This window comes from Macrosteles quadrilineatus, unplaced genomic scaffold (genome assembly GCF_028750875.1).
Source record: "Macrosteles quadrilineatus isolate MER2022 unplaced genomic scaffold, UCM_ALF_1.0 Scaffold_1__1_contigs__length_201487025, whole genome shotgun sequence".
Taxonomy (NCBI): domain Eukaryota; kingdom Metazoa; phylum Arthropoda; class Insecta; order Hemiptera; family Cicadellidae; genus Macrosteles; species Macrosteles quadrilineatus.
The window spans coordinates 13,349,209-13,370,995 of NW_026542594.1; the positions used below are offsets into that span (position 1 = coordinate 13,349,209).

Here is a 21,787-nt window from a genome sequence, read left to right on the forward strand (position 1 = left end):
CTATCCTAACTGATATCACCATGTTTCCTAATCGTAGGCATTTTTAATAAGTTAGGCGTGATTAATAAAAAAATGTTATGCTGATGTTATTTAATGAAAGATTGTAAATATTCTTGCCTATTATCATTATTTTAGTATTTAAACAGTCATCTAACAATGTTACAAAATCAGGTAAAAATTTCGAACGTGCATTTCCCGTTGTGTATGAGAAGAGAAATCTCGTCTCGATCTCGTCTCGAAATTTTATGAGAAATAAAAAATCTCGTCTCGTCTCGTCTCGAACTAAAAATCCAATCTCGTCCATCCCTACAAGGAAGTCAATTTATTTCAATTTCCAGCAATTGATTTTTGTAAACAAAGTAGCATTCATTAGGAGCCTAATGTTTATGGATACGTCTAAAGTGGTCTTTACATTATTGTAAAATAAAGATTTTAGTTGCATTTCATTACGGATATTTACAGGTAAAACTTGTCCACATATCTTTTCAGACAAAATATTACCTAAAGAATGTGATATGTATACAGTAGATACACAAACTTCACCCATATTTGTTGAGGAGGGATGTTTATTGGATGTCAGTAATGCATTAAGACCATCATAATTATATACAATACAGGTGCGAATCCAAATTTAACTTGTGTAAAATTAAAAACTGACAATAACATTGCAATGGCATACTGCAATATCAAGTCAAATGTAGCCAAGCACAGACAACAGAGAAAACTAAATTCAGTTAATGATCGGATTGATGGGTTTTGTAAATTGGTATTTTAATATCTGAGTTAAACAATTATGAGTTGGCCTGGGCGTGATAGAACCAATTTAGTTTATAAAATAATTCATAACGTAATAAAATAAACTAACATCTATCACAAAATCCTTATACTATGACTTAAAAAAATAAAAAATCTAAATGAACAAAATGTACTTAACTATTTACAAAAATGTACAATTGATTAAAATCGTTGAACATACATTTTTACACTGAAAGCACCACAAGGAGTTACAAGTTCACAACAGCAAAGTGACCATCTCCATCATATAAAATGAGCATTAAAAACAATTACCTAGTATAAAACTAAAATATTTAAGTTGCGCCAAATTCTTAATCAATAGCGGATAGGCAAACATTTGAAGATGAGTATATAACGAGAGATTGGAAAACCGCTCAAAAGCAAAAAGCTAAGTTTAAAGTACTGAAGTTTAAAATCTTCCATCAATACATTTAAAAATTGGCATAAATAATGCATATAAACAATAGCTACAAAACTTAATAGTACATTAATATTGTACAAACAAGCGAATATTTACAGAAGCAGACAGAAAAATACTCTGAATGGTAATAAATGCATTGTACAATTAAAGAAGATTTGTATGAGCTTGTTGATCATTAAGGCAAAGAAAAGCGGGTGATTTCATTATTTAACCATATTAACTAGTTTTATATGACATCTCTTTCTCATCTCCTGACATTGTTTGTCTTGAAATTATTTAGTGAGTTTTTTGCAACTGAGTTTTTGAGCATAGATTGTGATCTTGGTTGCTTGTTTGTCTCAAACTTTTGTTGTAGAGAAGCTACTACACTGGATTGTTTGTTTGCGGGAACAGATTTGTTCGTTTCATTATCATTAGCATCACTCTTGCTGCCAAATGCTCTTGATTCAGTAGGTTTTGTCTTCTGAACTGTTGGGATCGCTGGCAACGGTTGAGATGTGATGGAAGCTTTGGTAGTTGGAATCACAGGTTTAGGAGCTGGTAAAGGTTGACGACCTCTGAATGAAGACCCTGATTTACCTGGAGTCGGTTTAGAAGTAAAACCAGCAAGACTTGTAGATTGAGCTTTGTTACCTATTACATCAGGAGATTTTACTCCTGAAGGACTACAACTTGAAACTATATCTGGCTTCATTGAAGATAGTCCATCAGAATTTGTTCTAACTACTGTTCTAGAATTAGATGATCTATTGTTTATACTATTATTTAGAGAATTTTTTTTAACAAATGGACTAGTTTTAATGGAACTGTTTTTATCCTCTGTTACAGCTGTACTTCTTGTCGAATCAGTTTGTCTGGGAATTGTCTTTCCAGCTAAACTGGCTGATGCTAAAGGACCCAAGTTTCGCCGAATGTATGGTTTATAAGGAGCTTTACTTTCTGGAACCTCAAATGATTCACTATTGCCAAAAGCACTAGTCTTGTTGCTGATATTGTGATTAATAGGACTTAAATAGCCGGAGCTGGAAGTAGTGGAACTGGCACTTGACTTGGGCGGGGTTGTAATATTGGTATAGCCTCCATTCCAAGGTGTGTTCACGTAAGTTTGATTTTTATCAATTTCAGAGCTTGAATCAGTAACAGTAGATGCTGTCTCATCGCCATCTTTTTCCTTCTTCCGGTTCAAAGTGGATGTTGAATATATAGACTCAGTGTTTCTGGCTTGGATTTCACTAACAATTTCACCTAAGAGTCCCATGCTCTCCGCACTGCCAGCTGAAACACTATTTTCCATCGGCTTAGGTGACTTGTATTCACCGGTCGGTGAGGTGTATTCCAACTTCCTTGGCAATACAATTTCTTTCCTTTCTCTTCTATCAGTTGGACTCTCTTCTATAACAGCATAGATGTTATCAGTAGCACTCGGACTCTCCTCATCTATGTTAGCTAAAGGGGCAACTCCTTCAGTGAGCAAGTTGAGACAGTCGTCATAAGTGTCCATTTTACTAGGATTTTGATATCCAGGAATGCCAAAAGAAGGAGGCCGTGGCGGTGGAGGGGAAGAGGGTCGGTTTGCTGCAGGAATGCTCGTGGGTCTCTTGTTAGCTGGGACTCTCATGGAGCCAAAACTGGCAATAGCAGGTTTTTTATCAGGAACAGTTCTCAAACTCTGAGCTCTCATTACTACAGCCTTCTCCCCTGCAGGTAAAGAGCTAGCTGGAACTGCTATTTCTTTTTGTAAGATTGGGTTTGAAATTTCTATGTTTTTTAAGGATTCCTTATCAATTTTTGCTCCTTTAACTGGAAGGTCTTTCTTAATTTCTTGAGCTCCTTTCTGGTTTCTACTCATAAAAGAGGCGATTCTCGTCAGTGTAGGGTAACCAGAATCTTTCGGTTTAACAATTTTTGCTTCCAAAGTAACATCATGGACAGGTGAAGACAAAGGTCTGGCAGTCCTGGGCTTGTCATGGTTGGGAGTTGGAGGAGCTGGTCTTAGAGGAACCACCGTATTGCTAATTAACTCTTTAGCTGCGAACGATGTTGTTGCATCCAATACAGGAGAACTTATGTTAGGTCGTGGAGGGGGAGGGTTATCTGGGGGAAGTTGATGTTTACTTAAATTCTCGCTGTCAATTGTGAGACCGACAGAGGTAGGTGGAACTTTGGGTGCTGGGCGAACTGGATAAGGTATGATGTGTTGACTAACCACATTGTCTGGTACTTTGGGAGGAGATACTTTGTGAGCCGGAGCTACAGCAGGGGCTTGCCGAGTAGGGGTAACATTTGCCGTTGTTTTCGGCAGAGGGGTGATGCTGAAACCTTTATACTGCCCGACCAGATTGTTTTGCAAGAGGTTGGAGTCAAAGTTGGCGGGGTTGGTGCTGCTGTTGTCAGCTGATGGCAACAATGATGCCCGAGAAGTGTCTGGTACCATTGGCACTGAACCGCGAGGCAACGTCCGTCCCCCTGGCGATGCCATCTTCTTGTCAATGCTGTCAAAGCCAAATAGTTTAAGCAAAAGCGACATAAAGCAGTAAAATATAGGGTACAAAAGTGGTCAATGCTGTTTACCTTATATTGCAGGAAAGCTAGGTTCTTTTAATTACCAGTGGATATAAATATTACATTAACAGGCCTTCTGGCTTTATTGCACAACAATATTAAAATTTATTTAGTAGCAGGTCAGTTCTTAAATAGTTTTAAGAAGTTTTAATCTTAATCAGCATTAATTACAACTTAATAAAATAAATTTGGTTGACAAATGTACTCTTGAATTTTATATTTTCTACTTTCAAAATGTGCTAGAGTATAGTTCGTTATTAAAGCAAGGAATCCTATGTTGTAAAACTTTACATTGAGGTTTAGCCAATTAAAATAAAATGGAATACTGAGAGGAGGTCATCGGAGGTGTTGGTGCTGGTTGCATGTCCATCAAGCTCAGTTTATGAGGATAGGACAAATCTACTGTGGAGACAGATAGGTCTTTGTTCAAGCATTACTACCAGAACAGTGATTCTGTTGTGCTTGCAATCAAGGAAAATGTAGTGTACTTGAAAACTTTTTAGAATGAGTACTTTTTATTTTTTTCTTTATATTTAACAAAAGTCAAGGTCCTGATAAAATTCTAGAGAATTGTTTTATATTGTATATTTACACAGATAAAAAATAACCATGAATAACAAAATGACAGTTCCTTCCTTGTTGTTCCTTCCCAAAGTAATAAACACGTAAACATGAAATTAATAGACAAATTTCTCCATCAACAGAAAAAAACCAACAACCCAAATAATAATATTGAAATAAAAACAAAACCGGCAAGAACGAGTCTGTCGCCTTGTCAATTCACTCAAAACTTATTGACTATGAAAGTGTTTTTATTGGATAATCAGGTCAAAACAAAACAAGAAATAATTTGAATGAGCCTCCCAGTTAATTTGGTCAGTCTATTTTGTTCAGCTTGGTCTACATAAAGGAAAACGACCTGTCCCTCACAAAAATAAAAGAACAACATATGTATAATATCAGAGGAAAAGATCAACATTCTCTAGGCTGTGCAAGAAGAAAAACTGTTTCCCGATACTAGCAATGAAACTATATAATACTTTTCTGGCTAGTAAAAAGGATCTAGATCCCTGCAAGTATAAACAAAAAGTTAAGAAAACTCCCTTCTACTCCATCGAAGAATATTTTGAAGAAGTTAAAGCTATAAGCCCTGCCCTGTGCCAATCTGTAAATAATCAATTCAAGTTATCATCTTTTATTTTCTTTGTTCAATAGACTGCCCAGTCAAAATTATTACTTTAGTTTTGACTCAATCCATCCAGCAACTGCTGATCAAAGATGAAGAGAAGAAGTATGAAGAAGAAATAGTATGAACACAGTGGCAATGTCATTATTGATTATGTCATTTGATTCCAAAACAAAAACATGCATATGCTGTTTGATCATTTTGATCAGACACCTATCAACTCGAACAAGAAATACCAAAACCAATTAATTCTATGATCTGCTTACTAAAATCAAACACAAATTCACAGGCCCAAAACAAAGAAACAAATAAGTGTATTTCATGCATTCATGTATTTCCCTCAGTTTTCCCGGTCCCCAAAATTTACTGGTCGTGTATCAATTGGTAAAATAGACCAGTTTACGCTAAAACTTATTATCGGGGCTGAGCTTTAATCAAATTAAACTATCGCGAACATTTTTCCCGAATATCCATGAAGGAAAACTGACGATTTCTTCCCAATTATGGGTGACGATGATGTCGCCCATAACTGCAGATGTTCACGATTATGCCATGACCGTGGGAGATGTTCTTTAGCTGTGATTGCGGAAGTTGTTCTTAATTTTGCCATGATAATGGAAGGTGTTCCCAAATTTGTTGTGACCAAAGAAGATGTTTACGATTTATCCGTGACCGTCGAAGATGTTCTTTATTTGTTGTGAACATGGCCAAGACCACGAAAGATGTTCATAATTTTGCTGTGACTGCAAAAGTTGTTTACGATATTCACGCTATTGCCGATGCTACTACAGATGATGTTTGCAATATTTTAACAGTCAGGTTTTCTATGCAATAACAGAGTTTAATAACATTTACATAAGCAAATACCAATTTACATTGGCAAGAATTCTAAATTTTTCTATAATCCATACTATAGCCTATCAGAATGGCACTAAAATCAGCTTATCCCGGGGAAATTTCAAAATTCACATTTCCAGAGTTTTCAAGAGTTCCCCGTTCCCGGTCTGTGGCCACACTGGTTATATGTTCATCTGTTCATTAAATCATAGGTTAATAGTAAAATATAGTCTAAATAATTTATAAATTTGAACTGACGATTTTCGACCAATGAAAAATGTAAACATCTAAATTTATTATTCTAAACTCCAGTAAACCTCACAAAAACAAATCAAAGCTATCCAACAAATAAATAAAGTTGAACTAAACCGTTTGAATAAAAATTAATCAAAACATGAAAGAACCCACTGTAAATTTAAAACTAAATAAAAGGACATGAAATAAGAGTGAATACAGTCAACGTTGAAACGGTCATCCAAGAACATTATACAGCTCAATAACATTTGAATCTCTCAACGGTACGAGTCGTTTGCAATCATAATTCCAATATTATTTTCACTCTCAAATTGTAAGTACATGAAAACTTTTGTTTGTTTCATATGATTACAACAACAAATTAGAGAGACTAATATTGAACTTATAGAACCCTCGCTTGGCCCAAAGATCTTGTTGAAATTATTCTGTCAAAGTATTAAAATCTTTCAACTCTACAAAGAAACAAAAAGGTATCTAATTTAGGGCTACTTTAAACTTTTAAGGCTAATAAAGAAGAAACACAATGGACTTTAACTTATCCTATCCGTAAAAAAATCAAGATGGAATTGATCATGCCTACCATTTCATCCTAGACAAGCTCAGCCATATCAATAATTGATACCAAAATAACCACCAATGATCAGTCAATGACATGTTGTACCCAAACCTAAAGAACTGCAGTACCTAGCAGAAAAATCACTCTAACATCCATAAACCACTTTCACCAAGAACAGATTCAAATTCAAACCAGAGAGGAAATTTACTGTATGACTTAATGCATCAAAAGCCCCCACAAATAGTAAAGTGTCTTCAATGCACTTTTGTTTGTTTCATATGATTACAACAACAAATTAGAGGGACTAATATTGAACTTATAGAACCCTCGCTTGGCCCAAAGATCTTGTTGAAATTATTCTGTCAAAGTATTAAAATCTTTCAACTCTACAAAGAAACAAAAAGGTATCTAATTTAGGCCTACTTTAAACTTTTAAGGCTAATAAAGAAGAAACACAATGGACTTTAACTTATCCTATCCGTAAAAAAATCAAGATGGAATTGATCATCCCTACCATTTCATCCTAGACAAGCTCAGCCATATCAATAATTGATACCAAAATAACCACCAATGATCAGCCAATGACATGTTGTACCCAAACCTAAAGAACTGCAGTACCTAGCAGAAAAATCACTCTAACATCCATAAACCACTTTCACCAAGAACAGATTCAAATTCAAACCAGAGAGGAAATTTACTGTATGACTTAATGCATCAAAAGCCCCCACAAATAGTAAAGTGTCTTCAATGCAAATTCCTCACCTCAGTATTGAAAGGCCAAAAATTGTTTCTGTAAATAAAATACAAATAAACACTCAACCGCAATTACTATAAGCAGCATTTTTGTAACAAATTTCTATTGTCGGACGGTTAAGCTGGAGATTGTTAAATACTAACAAAGTACACCCTAGTATTAGATCTATTATCAGGAGCAGTTATGAAGATCTTAAACAGAATGTTTTCACCATTTGTGAAATTTGTCATAAGAACAATGCCATCACAAGAATGTATTTTGACGTTTAACAGGTATTTGACTTCAAATCTGAGCATTGCTAGTCTAACCCCAAGCTGAGTTGATTTTAAATTCAGATGCCACTTGTCATGCATGGGCTATCAATTAATGATGCCACCTATCACAACGAAGTCAGATAGTAACATAACCAGGGTTATGACGTAGTTAACACTGGTTTTGGACCCTCTTACAAAAATTCTTAGAAAATCCTAACAGTGAAAAAAATCAACAGAATAAGATTCAAAATTTGAATTCAGAAGCAGACGGATGTAACCCATGATGACAATACCCAACGAAGAAATATCATAAAACTTATGACCAATGTTCGCACCTTCCTGAAGCCACTCTAACTTTCTAGTTTCAAAACACAAGCTTGATGAAATCTCCTTTCGGTTACACTCCAAATAAAAATTATCAAAACACAGAATGTGTTACAGTGTGCCACTAAAGCTTCTCTATCAGTTGCGAGAAGACAACAAAAGGCAATCAGTAGGGGTTGTGTCATGTGTTTTAAACTTTATGAGTATTCTTGTGTGAAATGTCATCATAGGCATTAAGTCTTTTGTAGGATACACTACAGAAATTATTTGGTAATTACATGTAGTAATTAAATTGTTTAAGATAATCCTTAATATAATGTTACCATAAAAAATACACAAAATACAAATATAGAAGAAAATGACGATTATAGGTGAAGTAAGAGATTTACAAGTTTCTGAGAAAGAAAAGGAAAAAATGTATATATAAACAAAAAGAACAAAGTGAGATAATACACAAGAAAAGAAAGTACTGTTAATAATAGTTTCAACAGAAATAAACTTCAGAGAAGATATGGATAAAGGATTATGTATAGGCCTAGTAAGGAAGCTGTTGGATGATAAAGAATTATAAATTTAAAGAATAACAATTTTAAAAGCACATAATATTGAAAAACTTCTCATCAAGTCCTAGAGCACTTGGAGGCTCCTAGGATTTGCCAGAGTTAGAAGAACTCATCATGTTTTGAACTTGAACATTGGTTGTGAAAACAAAATCTGTTTTTACAATGTCAACCTTAGGTCTCTCACAATTTAGTTCTTTTAGTCCATTTAAATTGTTTCTCTTATACAACAAGTTGAGATTTTTTAACCCTTCACATAGGCCTACATATTGTTTCTTTGAAGAGGTGTACCCTGATGTATTGGCTGCAGTTTCAACAGTGTTGTATAGAGAGTTAGGGTAAGGATCAGAGTCCCATGAATCGTCAGTATCTGATCCTGAACTAAAGCTAGGGTTTCTAGTGTTTTGACTTTCAAAAGGTTTTTGTTTAGGAAGATTGGAAAAAACCTTCGGAGGAGGCAGGGGTGGTGGTAGTGATCGACAGGATTTTCTACTTGCAGTGTCGAAACATTGTGTTAAGCTCTTTTCACTAATCTGACCATTAGTAAGTTGTTTTAAATATTCTTGTTGGTTAATATAAGTGTTTTCTGGTAGTTGGTTAGTTTTATCTGGAATTTCTCCATCTACTGTGCAGTATACAGGCTCAGGGTAAGGAGGAGCAGAAGGATTAACTACAAACACTTCTACATTGGTGGTATGTGAAAGTGCATGTCGGGGAAACAGGCACGGTACGTACATTGCTATCCTCGGCTTCTTGCGCCAGAATGTTGGATTGCGTTTCATGTAGTAGACGAACAGTGAGACCACAGCTATGAACGGTACGATGCCCAGGAATGTCACATACAGAAATATGATGAACTCTCTCCTGGCTGTAACAGAATAGGAATATTACTTATTGATGTTATGTATGAGTAAGTAGTTTAGTACAGACAGTTTATAAAACTTCAAAAAAGGTTATAGTGTATGCCTGGTAACAAAATGTTGCTGGTTTATGCATGGAATCCTTGATTATTGTACTTTTAATCATCTGTTTGAAAGAAACAGCTGGTCTTAGCCAATAAGAAAGCTAGTTTAATAGGAGTGATATAGACTGTACCATTAGGGTCGGAGGCAGGGCCACTGTCCTGGGAGCCGCCAGGGCCGGGGTAGTCACAATTTGGCGGGGCAAATCCCATGTTGCAGTGGCAGTGTCCTCGGCTGTTGCACACTCCGTTGTTGTTGCAGTTGTTAGGACATTGTGCCACACTGCCACTCGCCAACATGTCCTTCACTTCCATACACTTCTGGTTCACACACATCTGTAACAATAACACAACAAACACAGTCAACTAGAGTGGAAAATTACACAACTTCTACTAATTAATATCAGTTGGGTGACTTTTTCACTACAAAACGTTTTACTGTATTACTCCGTGAGAGTTAAGCCCACATAGGCTCTGATGAACTTACTGGCTTTTGTTTGAAACTGCGGGCTTTCCTACATTGTTTTACTTTAGGGACCCATACTGGTGTGTTTTGTTAAACTGAGAATTGTCCAAGTACCAAGCAAATTATTTTACAACGTAGAAGTATGTAGAAAATAGTGTTGACATGCAAGAATGTTCGATTACTCACCTGAAACACTTTAACCACTTTCTCTACATTAAATATGCCCTCTTTTAGTTAACTTTCCAAATTAATAAGATACATTATGGTTAGTTAGAAATTGGAAGAAAACATGTATGTTATTTTTAAAACCCTCTAAAACTAAACTACACCAATGCAGCAATTTGTGTATGTTACCTACTTGCTTTAATTATTGCAAACAGAGAGTGGTATTGTATAGTTAAAACACTTTAATTAGATGTTTGAATGTGCCAACGCTGCTTTCATTCTCTTTTTTTAAACAATATTTATAATGATAAACAAATAGTGAGTTTGCAAGTTGTTGTTGTCACTGACCTTGCCCTCACCGCAGCGGGCGCCGTCAGGGGCCAGACCAGGGTCTACCTCGTTGAGCCCAAGGTCTACTAGGGCCGTGCGACAGGGGATGATGCTGCCCTGGGAATTGATGAAGGAGTGAGACAAGATTGCTACAGACTCCATGCCAAACTCCAACCGCTCATTGAGATGAGTACAGTGTAGCATGCCACACTGCAGATCCCTGGAACAAAGTAATACAATCTCAATCTGTTCCGCTTTTGGTACCAGATATTTTGGAGAAACAATCCTGAGGAATAGTGCCTGCAACCTGCAGTATTCGTACAGGGGTGTATTTACTATGAGATTACAGTAAGAGATGAAGGACACAACTTATAACTTATAACACAGCTATGATAACTATTAGTTCTAATAAAAAGTATAAAATACTGAGTACATTAAAATTTGTATAGTTATAATCTACGTTTTCCTACGGAAATATATATTTTTTGGTCTTTTTTATAAATAAATATGACAGTCCGAATTTAGAAGAGGGTTGTTTTTAGAGTGTCAAAAAACCATATGACTTTGTAAATGCACACAATTTAAACTTGGGATAGAGAGGGTTTCAAATATTCGAGAAATTTGCAAGATTAAAAAAATTTTGTTTATTGTTTGAGCGAGATTAACTTTGCTCCAAGACCTTTTCAAGACAAGATAAAAAAAGGGCTTCAGAAAGTCTATACAATACCCGTGCAATACAGGAGCACGTTGTTGTTGCGTTTCCTTTGCGAAGGCGTTCTTATTTATTTATTCTTTGTGTGTGTAAATTTTTGCTTTAAGCAAAGTGTTTTTAAAATTAGGTTGAAGCAGAACCTTTGTGGATAAACCAGAATCGCAGATAAATGAATACCAGATAAATGAGGTTTTAGTGCTGTACTACAATTCTTTTTGTCTCTTATAGACTGTTTTTGTTGTGGGACAGTTAGTTGCAGTGAGCACGTTGCAGTTGTACACTAAAAATGTCTTTTTTAGCGAATTTCCCATATAGGGAATAAGCTATTACCGTAGTACTCATGGTAAGACCTGGACGCGGGACCGATTTTTTTTTTTCATTTTGAGGTCCCTAGAGGCCAAAAACACCATCCGTTCAAATTCATATATATATTTATATATTTATATATATATATATATATATATGTGTCCGTTAGCACGATAACTCAAGCAAAAATGATCCGATTTTAATGAAATTTGGTACAAACGTGTAAACCTACGTTTATCCGAACGAGTTCGCGATCCAGCATGATCGGACCATGGGAACGGGGGTTTACGGGGGGTTTTATGGGGTAAAAATAGGTTTTTCCCATTTTTGACCCCAAAAACATAAAATTTAGCAATTTCTTTCCAAACCATTTTGTAGAGCTTAAAAAAACAAATAATTTAGTATATTGAAGCGTTATTATGCGCCTAATGGTTACGGAGAAAATTCAAAAAAATTGTATATTTTTGAAATTCCCATGTTATTCTAATGGAGAATAAGTAAATTGTTGTAGTTTGCTTGTTTATGAACATATTTTGATCACATTTGGAAAATGTTTTTATTTCTTACTAACTATTAACGTTTTACAAAAAAAAAAAAAAAAATCAGTTTTACCCTCCCTGATGCAGCAAACCTAAGTACTAGTTAAACTAATTCTATTTAAATAGAGAATAAATGTTATATTTTTAAGTAGACATTTCAGTGTAAATCCAATCAGTCAAATGGAAATTCGCTTAGTCTGCAGGTTTGCTGCGGCGGGGGTATTCATTATTTTCTTTTAGATTTTCTTAACTACGATCTTATAAGCTTTTCTTATTTTGTACACTATTTTTGTATCAAATTTTGTGATATATAATTATTTATTGCACATTAGTTGTTTTAATACGGTAGGCCTAGTACTTGTTGTTATTTATCTACATTAACTTTTTTCCAAAAATGGCAAACGCTAGAATGAATTTAAAAAGCTCATTTTAAAAATAATTATCTTAGTTATTGGAATATTTAAAATGGCAAAGCTTATTGTTGCGTATATTATTGTAACCGATTAACATTTTATTAGTACTGCTTGCCACTAGGGCGGACAGTCACCATCTTGCTGTAGACGAGTACCCTTGCTTCACGTGCTCCATCTGTCTTATGTGATCGTTGTGTATACCAGGGAGTGTTTGTTGGAATGAGGGAGAGGGACACAACAAAAACTGTGGCCATAGTAAAAAAAAACATCCCTTCTTTGTGAGAAAATGTCAACACTTAGATGGTAGCTAGATATTAATAGTTTAAGTGTGGAGAATATTGATGTGAAGCTAAACAGATACAATTAATTGCAAAATTTTAAAGCTCAGATATTGAAACAAACCCTCATGAAAATGTTTAAACTTTTCATCAAGTCACAATTAAATAAGCATGTACAGTGGAACCTCAGTTTACCTTCACTCTCATATCTGTCAATCACTTTTATCTCCAAAACTCAAAAATGTACATTTTGCACTATTTTTACATAGGGTTTCAGTTTTGTATATTGTCAGGTATACAGTAGACTCCCTCTTATCCGGACTCCTCGGGACCGATGCCAGTACGGATAATGGTTTTTCCGGTTAAACTGACGTCCCCGGAAACTAAATGGGCAAAATTTTAAATGGTTAAAATGGACCATTTACTGTGATATTTGACTTAAATTTAGGAGAGTTTTGTATTTAGACACGTGATCCCTGGTCTCAAATCTTTCCCACGAGAACAGTTGTTTCAGTACCGCCCACTTCCTGCCGATCTAGTCCGGTTAAACCAATGTGCTGATAAAAATTGTCATGTTAAAGAGATGTCATTTCCGGCGAGTGTAGTCCGGTTGAAAGGTGTCCGGATAAGAGGGAGTCTACTGTATGGTACAATTGACATGTTCACTGTGTCTGTGTTGTTTCTGTTACTCACTGTTCCTGGCACTTGATGTAGGACTGGTTGAGACGGTTGTAGCCACAATTGCCGTGTCTACTGCCCTTTTTGTTCATTTTGTAACACTGAGTGTCTGAGCTCTTGCCTGAAGGCCCCCACAACAGCTTGCACTGGTCTGAATGTGTACGGCATGACCCCTTGTAGCAGTACGCCTGAAAACATTGCAGCTTAAATAATCTGTTAAACATTGTTTTTTTTGACCAAAATGACAAAATGTAGTCTTCAAAACCAAAGTTGCATGTTCAAATTGAAGAAAATCTACTACTTTAATAATCAGGCTCGTCAAAAAAAGGTGCTCCTTATATTAAACTAGTCATAAAAGAACATTCTGATTAAACAACATTCATGGAGAAGTCAAATAAATTCTTCAATGGTTTTATTTACTTAAACAGAATTTGATTTTAACTCTCACTGATGCACGACTGATGAATCCAAGTTATTATTAATCAGTTTTCAATTCAAGCAATATGGTATAATTTACTGAGCAGGCGTAGTAGTGTTAGTGTTACCTTGCCCTTGTTACATTTGATGCCGTCCATCTTGAAGACATCTTCAGGACAGTACTCTGATTGTCCAGTGCAGTATTCAGCCAAGTCACACTCTTGGTCAGCCTCTCTACACAGTGTACCTATAGTTTTGGGTCTGCATGTCTGCAAACAAAATCAGCAAACATTAATTGATTAATTGAATTTTACATCAATACTCGGTCATTAAACAGTTTAGTTGCCTATTTTCAACACATAATATACTTGTATACCTAAAATATCTTTTGTCAATATTAATTTTACTATAGATAAAGTCCAACTAAATTTGTTAAATTGGATATGAATTGTAGAAAAAGGAGGATAGCATAGCAGCTAGCAGACCTCCTTTTTTCTACAATTCAAAAAAATCTTGGCCTAGAGCCTTCCATTGAACAAAATAAATTGGATATGAGAAGAATAATAATTGCAGGTCTACTGCTAAACTTCTGGGTCCAGGTTTTGTGTAATATACCTAAGTATGAGACCAAACGCAAAGAAACACCCTCTTTACAAGAAGTATAACAACCCTGGCTACCATGCATAAAGTATCTTCCTGTAGAAAGAATGTTCTTTGAGTCCCTGGAGACTGAAATATCGTCATAAGGTTGGTTGGTCTTCGCTCTGGGCATTGTACTGAAGGTTTGTACCTTGAGCTCACAGTACTTACCGGTGGTAAAAAAGGCATTGTTAAAGAGCATACAAGTATTGGGGTTACTGCAAGGCCATTGTAATGAAGGTTTGTACCTTGAGGTCACAGTACTTGCTGGTGGCACAGGAGGCATTGCAGAAGAGCATACAAGTGTTGGGGTTAGAGCAAGGCATTGTACTGAAGGTCAATGTACCTTGAGCTCATAGTACTCACCGCTCACACAAAAGGCATTGCTGAAGAGCATACAAGTGTTGGGGTTATAGTCGGGGCCAGGTTAACGCTGGGCAGACCCGCAGGCCATAAAACCGATAAGACCCTATTCAGCCCGGTCCTCGCCACCGAACCCTATTATGCCGCTTCGCTGGGCGCGTGACTCACTGCATCGGCAGTACAGTACGCCAACGTGAAAATCTTTATTTTTTTAACTACGTGAAAAATAATGAGATATTCTTGTTCGTCTTAAAATTCTGACAAAATTGATATAAAACTGAAATAAATCGGCTTATTTAATAGTTAATAAATTAATGATAAGTTATGTCATGTAATAACACAGACATTGTATGTTATAAATTATGATATAGTATATGATATAGTATTGGTAAGTTATTCAAAACTTGTCTGATAGAACATAGTTCATAATTATACATGATTAAACTATCTGTTTTACTACTAATCATCAATAATAATTATCCACTTCAATTTGTTTGCAAGTATTTTCAAATTATATGAAAATTACGAACATAATACTATCAGATCTTTAAGAGTGTCTCACAGTTGTTTGTCTCTTAACACGCAAAATTGACGTGCGTCTCCCTCATTCCTTGATGACGTGTTTCGTTTCTACAAATTGGTGATTTGTTCGGCGTTATTAGCGATGAGTAACGCGTTCGTCGAGTGTTCAGATTATGTTGCACTTTACCCTGGCGTTTGTTTTCCTTATCGCCACTGTATGAGATATCGGTCAGTTGCTGTTGGTTTCTGTTGCGAATACGTTTAGCTATGGCAGAGCAGCAGTTATTGTCTCCCCGGAAGTACATTGTTGGAAGAAGTCAGGCGTCTTACACTAGTGGTGAACGCAGGATCATTTTACATGTTTTTTTTTGTCATTTATTTCCTTGATTTCGAGCAACGGGTTTACTATTAATTAATTGTAAATTAATTAAAATAATTATTATTATAGGATCTAAGCATTTATAAGTAGCAAGTTTTCTTTTGACCTTTAAATAAACGGAAAGCATTATCAGGAATGAAGTATCCGCGCGTTTATTGTTTTTTATGTTAAAAGACAGAGATTTTCTTATTAGTAATGACCCCCCTTGACTGCTTTTTGACCTACTTTTTATACTATATCATAATTTATATTTACATAATTTATTTTCATATAATTTGAAAATACTTGCAAACAAATTTAAGTGGATAATTATTATTGATGATTAGTAGTAAAACAGATAGTTTAATCATGTATAATTATGAACTATGTTCTATCAGACAAGTTTTGAATAACTTACCAATACTATATCATATACTATATCATAATTTATAACATACAATGTCTGTGTTATTACATGACATAACTTATCATTAATTTATTAACTATTAAATAAGCCGATTTATTTCAGTTTTATATCAATTTTGTCAGAATTTTAAGACGAACAAGAATATCTCATTATTTTTCACGTAGTTAAAAAAATAAAGATTTTCATGTTGGCGTACTGTACTGCCGATGCAGTGAGTCACGCGCCCAGCGAAGCGGCATAATAGGGTTCGGTGGCGAGGACCGGGCTGAATAGGGTCTTATCGGTTTTATGGCCTGCGGGTCTGCCCAGCGTTAACCTGGCCCCGACTATAGAGCAAGGACATTGTACTGAAGGTTTGTACCTTGAGGTCACAGCACTCGCCAGTGGCACAGGAGGCATTGCTGAAGAGCATACAAGTGTTGGGGTTACAGCAAGGGTTGTCACAATGGTCCTTGAGGCCACAGTCACATTGCTCCCCGGCCTCCACAAACCCATTGCCACAGACTGGACTGTCAAACAACCTGACAAACACACAACACAATTCTATATAAAATTCTTCAAAAACATTAAATTATTAATATACTTTTTTTGTTTTATCAAGTTTTACTGTAACTTAGTTAGAATTTAAAGAAAATTACTGTAGTAAAAATGTGGTATATGTAACACCCTGCATCTGTTTTGCATGTATGTATCTTTTGATACAAAAATCTGACTAGGGGTGCACAGTAACTTGCTAGGAGTGCTGAGAGAAAAATGTAGTTGTAAGGTTTTACAGTGATCATAAAAATTGCTCCTACAATCAGAGAGCTTTATTTAGATCAAATAATTTCTAACAGTTTATACATTAAAAGATATTGCCAACATACAAGATTAAATTGTGGTGTACTCTGGTAGGCTAATATTGTAACCTTATGCAGTGTAACCTACAAAGCGGATAACTGTGTATTTGTTTACATATTATACACTAAAGCTAACAGCAAAATACAAATAATACCCCCGCCGCAGCAAACCTGCAGACTAAGTGTTTTTCCATCTTTCTTGCTGGATTTCCACTGAAATATTTTCTTAAAATTCTCTGATTTATTTCATATTAAAAAAAAACATAAATTTTAACTATTTGTTCTGTCCATGCTTCACAATGGGGCAAGAATACTTTAAGAGAATAGTGCGGATCTCTGAATCTACTGTAAACAAGAAAACAGTTACACACACTTACCATGTGATTTATACAGGCAAAACTAAAAATAATTTTAATGAAAATCTCTTGGGTACTTGCAATAAACTGTGTGCAGAATCAAAACTAATAACTTTATCGTAATGTAAACGTCCATTACGGGAATCAAAAGATTAACTCAGGAAAAAAAGTAAACAAACTATAAATACAAACAAACCAAACAGATGATGGATGGATTTCTTCAATATTTGAAATAGAGGTGTGCGAGCCTGAGATTTTAAATCGAGCCGAGCCCGAGCCGAGCTTATGAAAAAAAGCTTGAGCCTCGAGCTTTTACCGAGCCGAGCTTTTTTTCTATGATAAATAAATGTAATTGCAAATAATAAGTTCATCAAAACATTTATAAGAATTAAGTCACTCATCTCTGAAAGACTAAAAATATCAAACAAAATCGTAGTAGGCCTATAATTATATTGAAATAAAATCCCAAATTTAACTCTTAATTAAAAATTAAAACACATTTCACTGTAGCCGGGTATAGCCTATTTGGCATTAACTCACCACTTTCTAGGTTATGTTATGCTACAAACAATCATTGTTGTCATGTTGCTGCCACCAGATTAAAAATTGCTCAATTAAAGTCCCAAACAGAATAGGCTATGTTTATTTCACTTTCTATTAAACATCCAATAAACAAAATCAATTTTATTCTAAGTTACAAATTCACTTAAAAGTAAAAACATTTAAAACTGACGGTGACGGTGACATATCACTCCATTATTTGGTGTTGTTACACCATCACCCATCTCCCCTCTCTCTCTCTCTCTCTCTCTCTCTCTCTCTCTCTCTCTCTCTCTCTCTCTCTCTCTCTCTCTCTCTCTCTCTCTCTTCTCCCACTAGTCGGTCTGCTCATTCATTGTGTCAGTTCAGCTTTGTTTTCTTGTCAAACAGCTGTTTTGTAGGGCTGACACTATGGTGAATGTCAGCAAAATTAATCATAAAATTGCTGTAGCTCTTAATTTTGTAAACAAAAGTTAATAGTTTGACTAATTTAAATAATGTTTATGTAAACTCATTAAAAAATTTGTAGTTAATTTTGGGAAAGTAAATACTTTGTTTTTGCCACTACAGTAGTTGTAAAAGTACAAAAAATTTTGTCCATCTGGCAACACTGCCTGTACTGAAGTGGAGTGGAACTGATCTTTCTGACAAGACCCAATGTGGACATTGTGTCATTCTGATTCCAAATTCCGATCCATTGATGTTCCTTCCTTGCAGTAACTTATCACTCAATTGAATATGGGTTTTAGGTTACTTTTATGATTTATAAAATATTCCAACATTATACTTTATTGTCAATAACGTTTACACCACAATAATATTCTTGCCACAGCAGTCTAGACGTCTCTATCTACTAACCTTGAATCCTTATATATAATACGTGAAGGCGATTTCTAGAAAACACTACTCCTCCGTTAATAATGGACGGATTTTTACAAACGACGTGTCAAAATAAAGTATTTTTCGTGTAGACGCCCCCTTTCACCAATTCATGTAGTAAAAATCCTCGGGCTTTGCCCCACAGGCCATCAAAAATGGAGTTTCTCCCATAAGATTAACGTGGGGGAATCTAAATTTTTGATTGGAAACTTTGTCCCCACTAATTTGAGAGAACGGTTGGGCGTAGAAACTTGGTAGAGGTGTCCAAAGAAAGGTCTTGGTCTGTAGATGAGTTATCAAAAGAAAAACTAAGCAAAATCCCTTAGGACACTGCCCCAGAAGCCTTAAAAGATCCCTCCACAGAGTTGTTTACATTTTGGCCATGAGAATAATACTTTTTAATGAAACAGCTGTTCATTTTTAAATTGTATTTCAAACAACACTTATTTATTGGGAGTTGAATTCTACCAAATAAGTATTTGCAATGTTATTTTCTGATTTTAAAATTGATTTTCTTCTTTATCATGCCATGTTTTGCAATATAACGTTCCATTACGAAATCAGTGGAAAATCCTTTTATCACAGCAATTCTTAAATTATTTCTTATTGAACTATCTTATATCTATTGTACGGGTTGGTGTGTGCCTTTTTCGCCACTTTTGCCTACATTTTAACATATTATTCTACAAAATATCAAATATTTATGTAGAAATATCTGCTCTTATTGTGTCTAATAAAATCCAAACTTAGAAACATTGCCTAAAATGGTACCTATCTTGACAAATTATTTGCACCTGCCTATATTACGGACTTTGGCGCACCGAATTTGTGACATTATTGAAAATAACACGACATTTTGGCTGTAAAATATGGTACAAAGAGAAAATACCATTTAAGCAGCTACTGTCATGACAGAAAGGTCATATTCCTTTTAAACTAGATCACATAATCCTTTGACTGGGACGGGTGGCGTCGTCCTGTAATCCAGCTACAAGGAGGTCACGAATTGTGGATATTTATAGGAATGCACTGTGGATGCGATACTCCCTGGTGTGGATTAACGTCCGCACGAGTGAGTATTACAACTACCCGCAGTGCTATCCTGATAATTATACCAATTCATAAATACCAATGCAAAAAAAAATTTGGTTCCAATTCAACTATAAACTGTAGGTCCCTTGGTTGCCATTCGCTGTATGGGCTATTAGTTAACAGCTGTATCCAAGGAATGTCGGCCTTAGTCACTAACAAGACTTCAAGATCGTGCCACTCATCCTACACTCATCTCCATTCATACTTGGCTTACCTACTATGAATGGTCGCCATAAAAAACGTATTAAAGGATTAAAGTATTTATCATATACGTTGATTAACAATATGTAAACGTCAATATATACGTAACAGCCATTTTACAGTATTTTTGCTTTTTGGAAATGTTCCATTGCTATGTCATTTGCATTATTTACTGCCAATGAAGCCGCCAAGATCATATGAACTAGGAGGCCCCTAACAGTTCAAGAATAAAAGCCAACTTCACTTCAAGTATTCCACTACACCTAACATTCCGTAGAGCGATTATATTGACAACTTTATGTTATTGATAAGGCTGAGACAACTAACTGACATCCCCCATGTCAAGGAATTCCAGCTTTAACAGTAACCCCACAATAAATTTCTCATAACTATGCTAGAGGGTTCATTCATTGGCACAGAAGTACGATATGAACTGACGTGACGTGACGAAGGAAAAATCAAACTTACACTGTAACGGATATACCTCTCTTTGAAATTAGAATATGTCTTCCCAAAAAATATTTTCTTTTCAAATAAAATCATATTACACTGATGAAATCACGGAAGTGTTTAACTACAAGATCCACCAATACGATTTAAATACTATTTAAAGGTTCTACCAAAGGAAGAGATACCATATAACATACTAATAATAACTCCGATGACGTACAGGATAGGAAATATTTTTTGAATGAACAACCAAATTTGGCAACTAACGCAATATTGTTATTTTTTTACACTTATTACTCTTTGAACAATGTTAAATGCTCAAAATATGTATATTTCACCCAATTCATCGCAGTTAGATGAATTAACGTAAGCCTTGAAAGTAACCGTCGATTTCGACGGGTTTCCCCTAGTTATAATTATTGGTTGTCTGCCGATGTCACAATGTCAGTCAGTCAGTCAAGTCACATACACTTGTTGTCTTTCTTGCATTGAATGATGTTCTTCATGGTTACACAATACGTTTAGACTTATAAATTAAAGGGTAGGGAATGGGAAAAGTTTTATGTTTTTATTTGTAACAATCCATCAACAAATTAATAACATTTGCTTGACAACAATTGGATATATATACAAATTGAAAAAGCTCGGCTCGAGCTCGATTTTCTGATCTTGTGCTCGATCACTCGAGCCTCAAGGTCAGGCTCGGCTCGGCTCGAAAATCGAGCCGCTCGCACACCTCTAATTTGAAATGTGTTACAGCCAATTTAATAGAGGTTCGTGCCCTTATGTAGACTCTATAATCCACAGTGTTAGTGAAAAACTGATATTTTTCGGGGGAGTTTCACATCAAGACCAGTCATACAAGTAATTATGCTGTTGACTGATATGCGGCTTACGGTTTTCTCAAAAGTTTGTGATCCTTATTAGCTTTGTTTATAGGTTTGCTGCTTCGGGGAAGGTAATAAGGTTCCTTATTGAAATGTAGAAAGCTTAGAATGAAATAAACAAATTTGCTATATTCAAAAGTATATCCATAAAAAACTAAACTACTACAGTTTACTCCCCATAATAATAACATTGTAATTTTGATTTACACTATTTTGGAGCTTTCCCCGTAACGATTAGACAAACAACAATGCTTCAATATACAAAATGATTTGTTTTTTTTCCAGTTCCAAAATAGTTTACTCGTTAGAATAAACATGGGTTTACATATTTGTACCAAATTTAGTCAAAATCAAATAATTTTTACCCGAGTTACACAACGGATGTCGGACATACATATATGAATTTGATCAGAAGGTGTTTTTGTCCTCTATGGATATCGAAACGAAAAAGTAAATCGGTTCTGG

General features: G+C 35.3%; 1 protein-coding gene across 1 annotated transcript in view; it reads right to left on the bottom strand.

Moving 5' to 3' along the window:
- Window positions 1-289: 289 nt before the first annotated feature.
- Window positions 290-21,787, bottom strand: part of LOC129004142 (disintegrin and metalloproteinase domain-containing protein 12) — a 126,514-nt gene continuing 105,016 nt past the window's right edge. The window contains exons 11-17 of the mRNA XM_054432581.1: window positions 16,440-16,599; window positions 13,898-14,038; window positions 13,368-13,540; window positions 10,445-10,646; window positions 9,600-9,801; window positions 9,240-9,372; window positions 290-3,708 (exon numbers count right to left, since the gene is read on the bottom strand). Of these exons, the coding sequence (XP_054288556.1) occupies window positions 1,461-3,708; window positions 9,240-9,372; window positions 9,600-9,801; window positions 10,445-10,646; window positions 13,368-13,540; window positions 13,898-14,038; window positions 16,440-16,599 (3,259 nt within the window). The 3' untranslated portion in view covers window positions 290-1,460. The remainder of the gene's footprint in view (window positions 3,709-9,239; window positions 9,373-9,599; window positions 9,802-10,444; window positions 10,647-13,367; window positions 13,541-13,897; window positions 14,039-16,439; window positions 16,600-21,787) is intronic.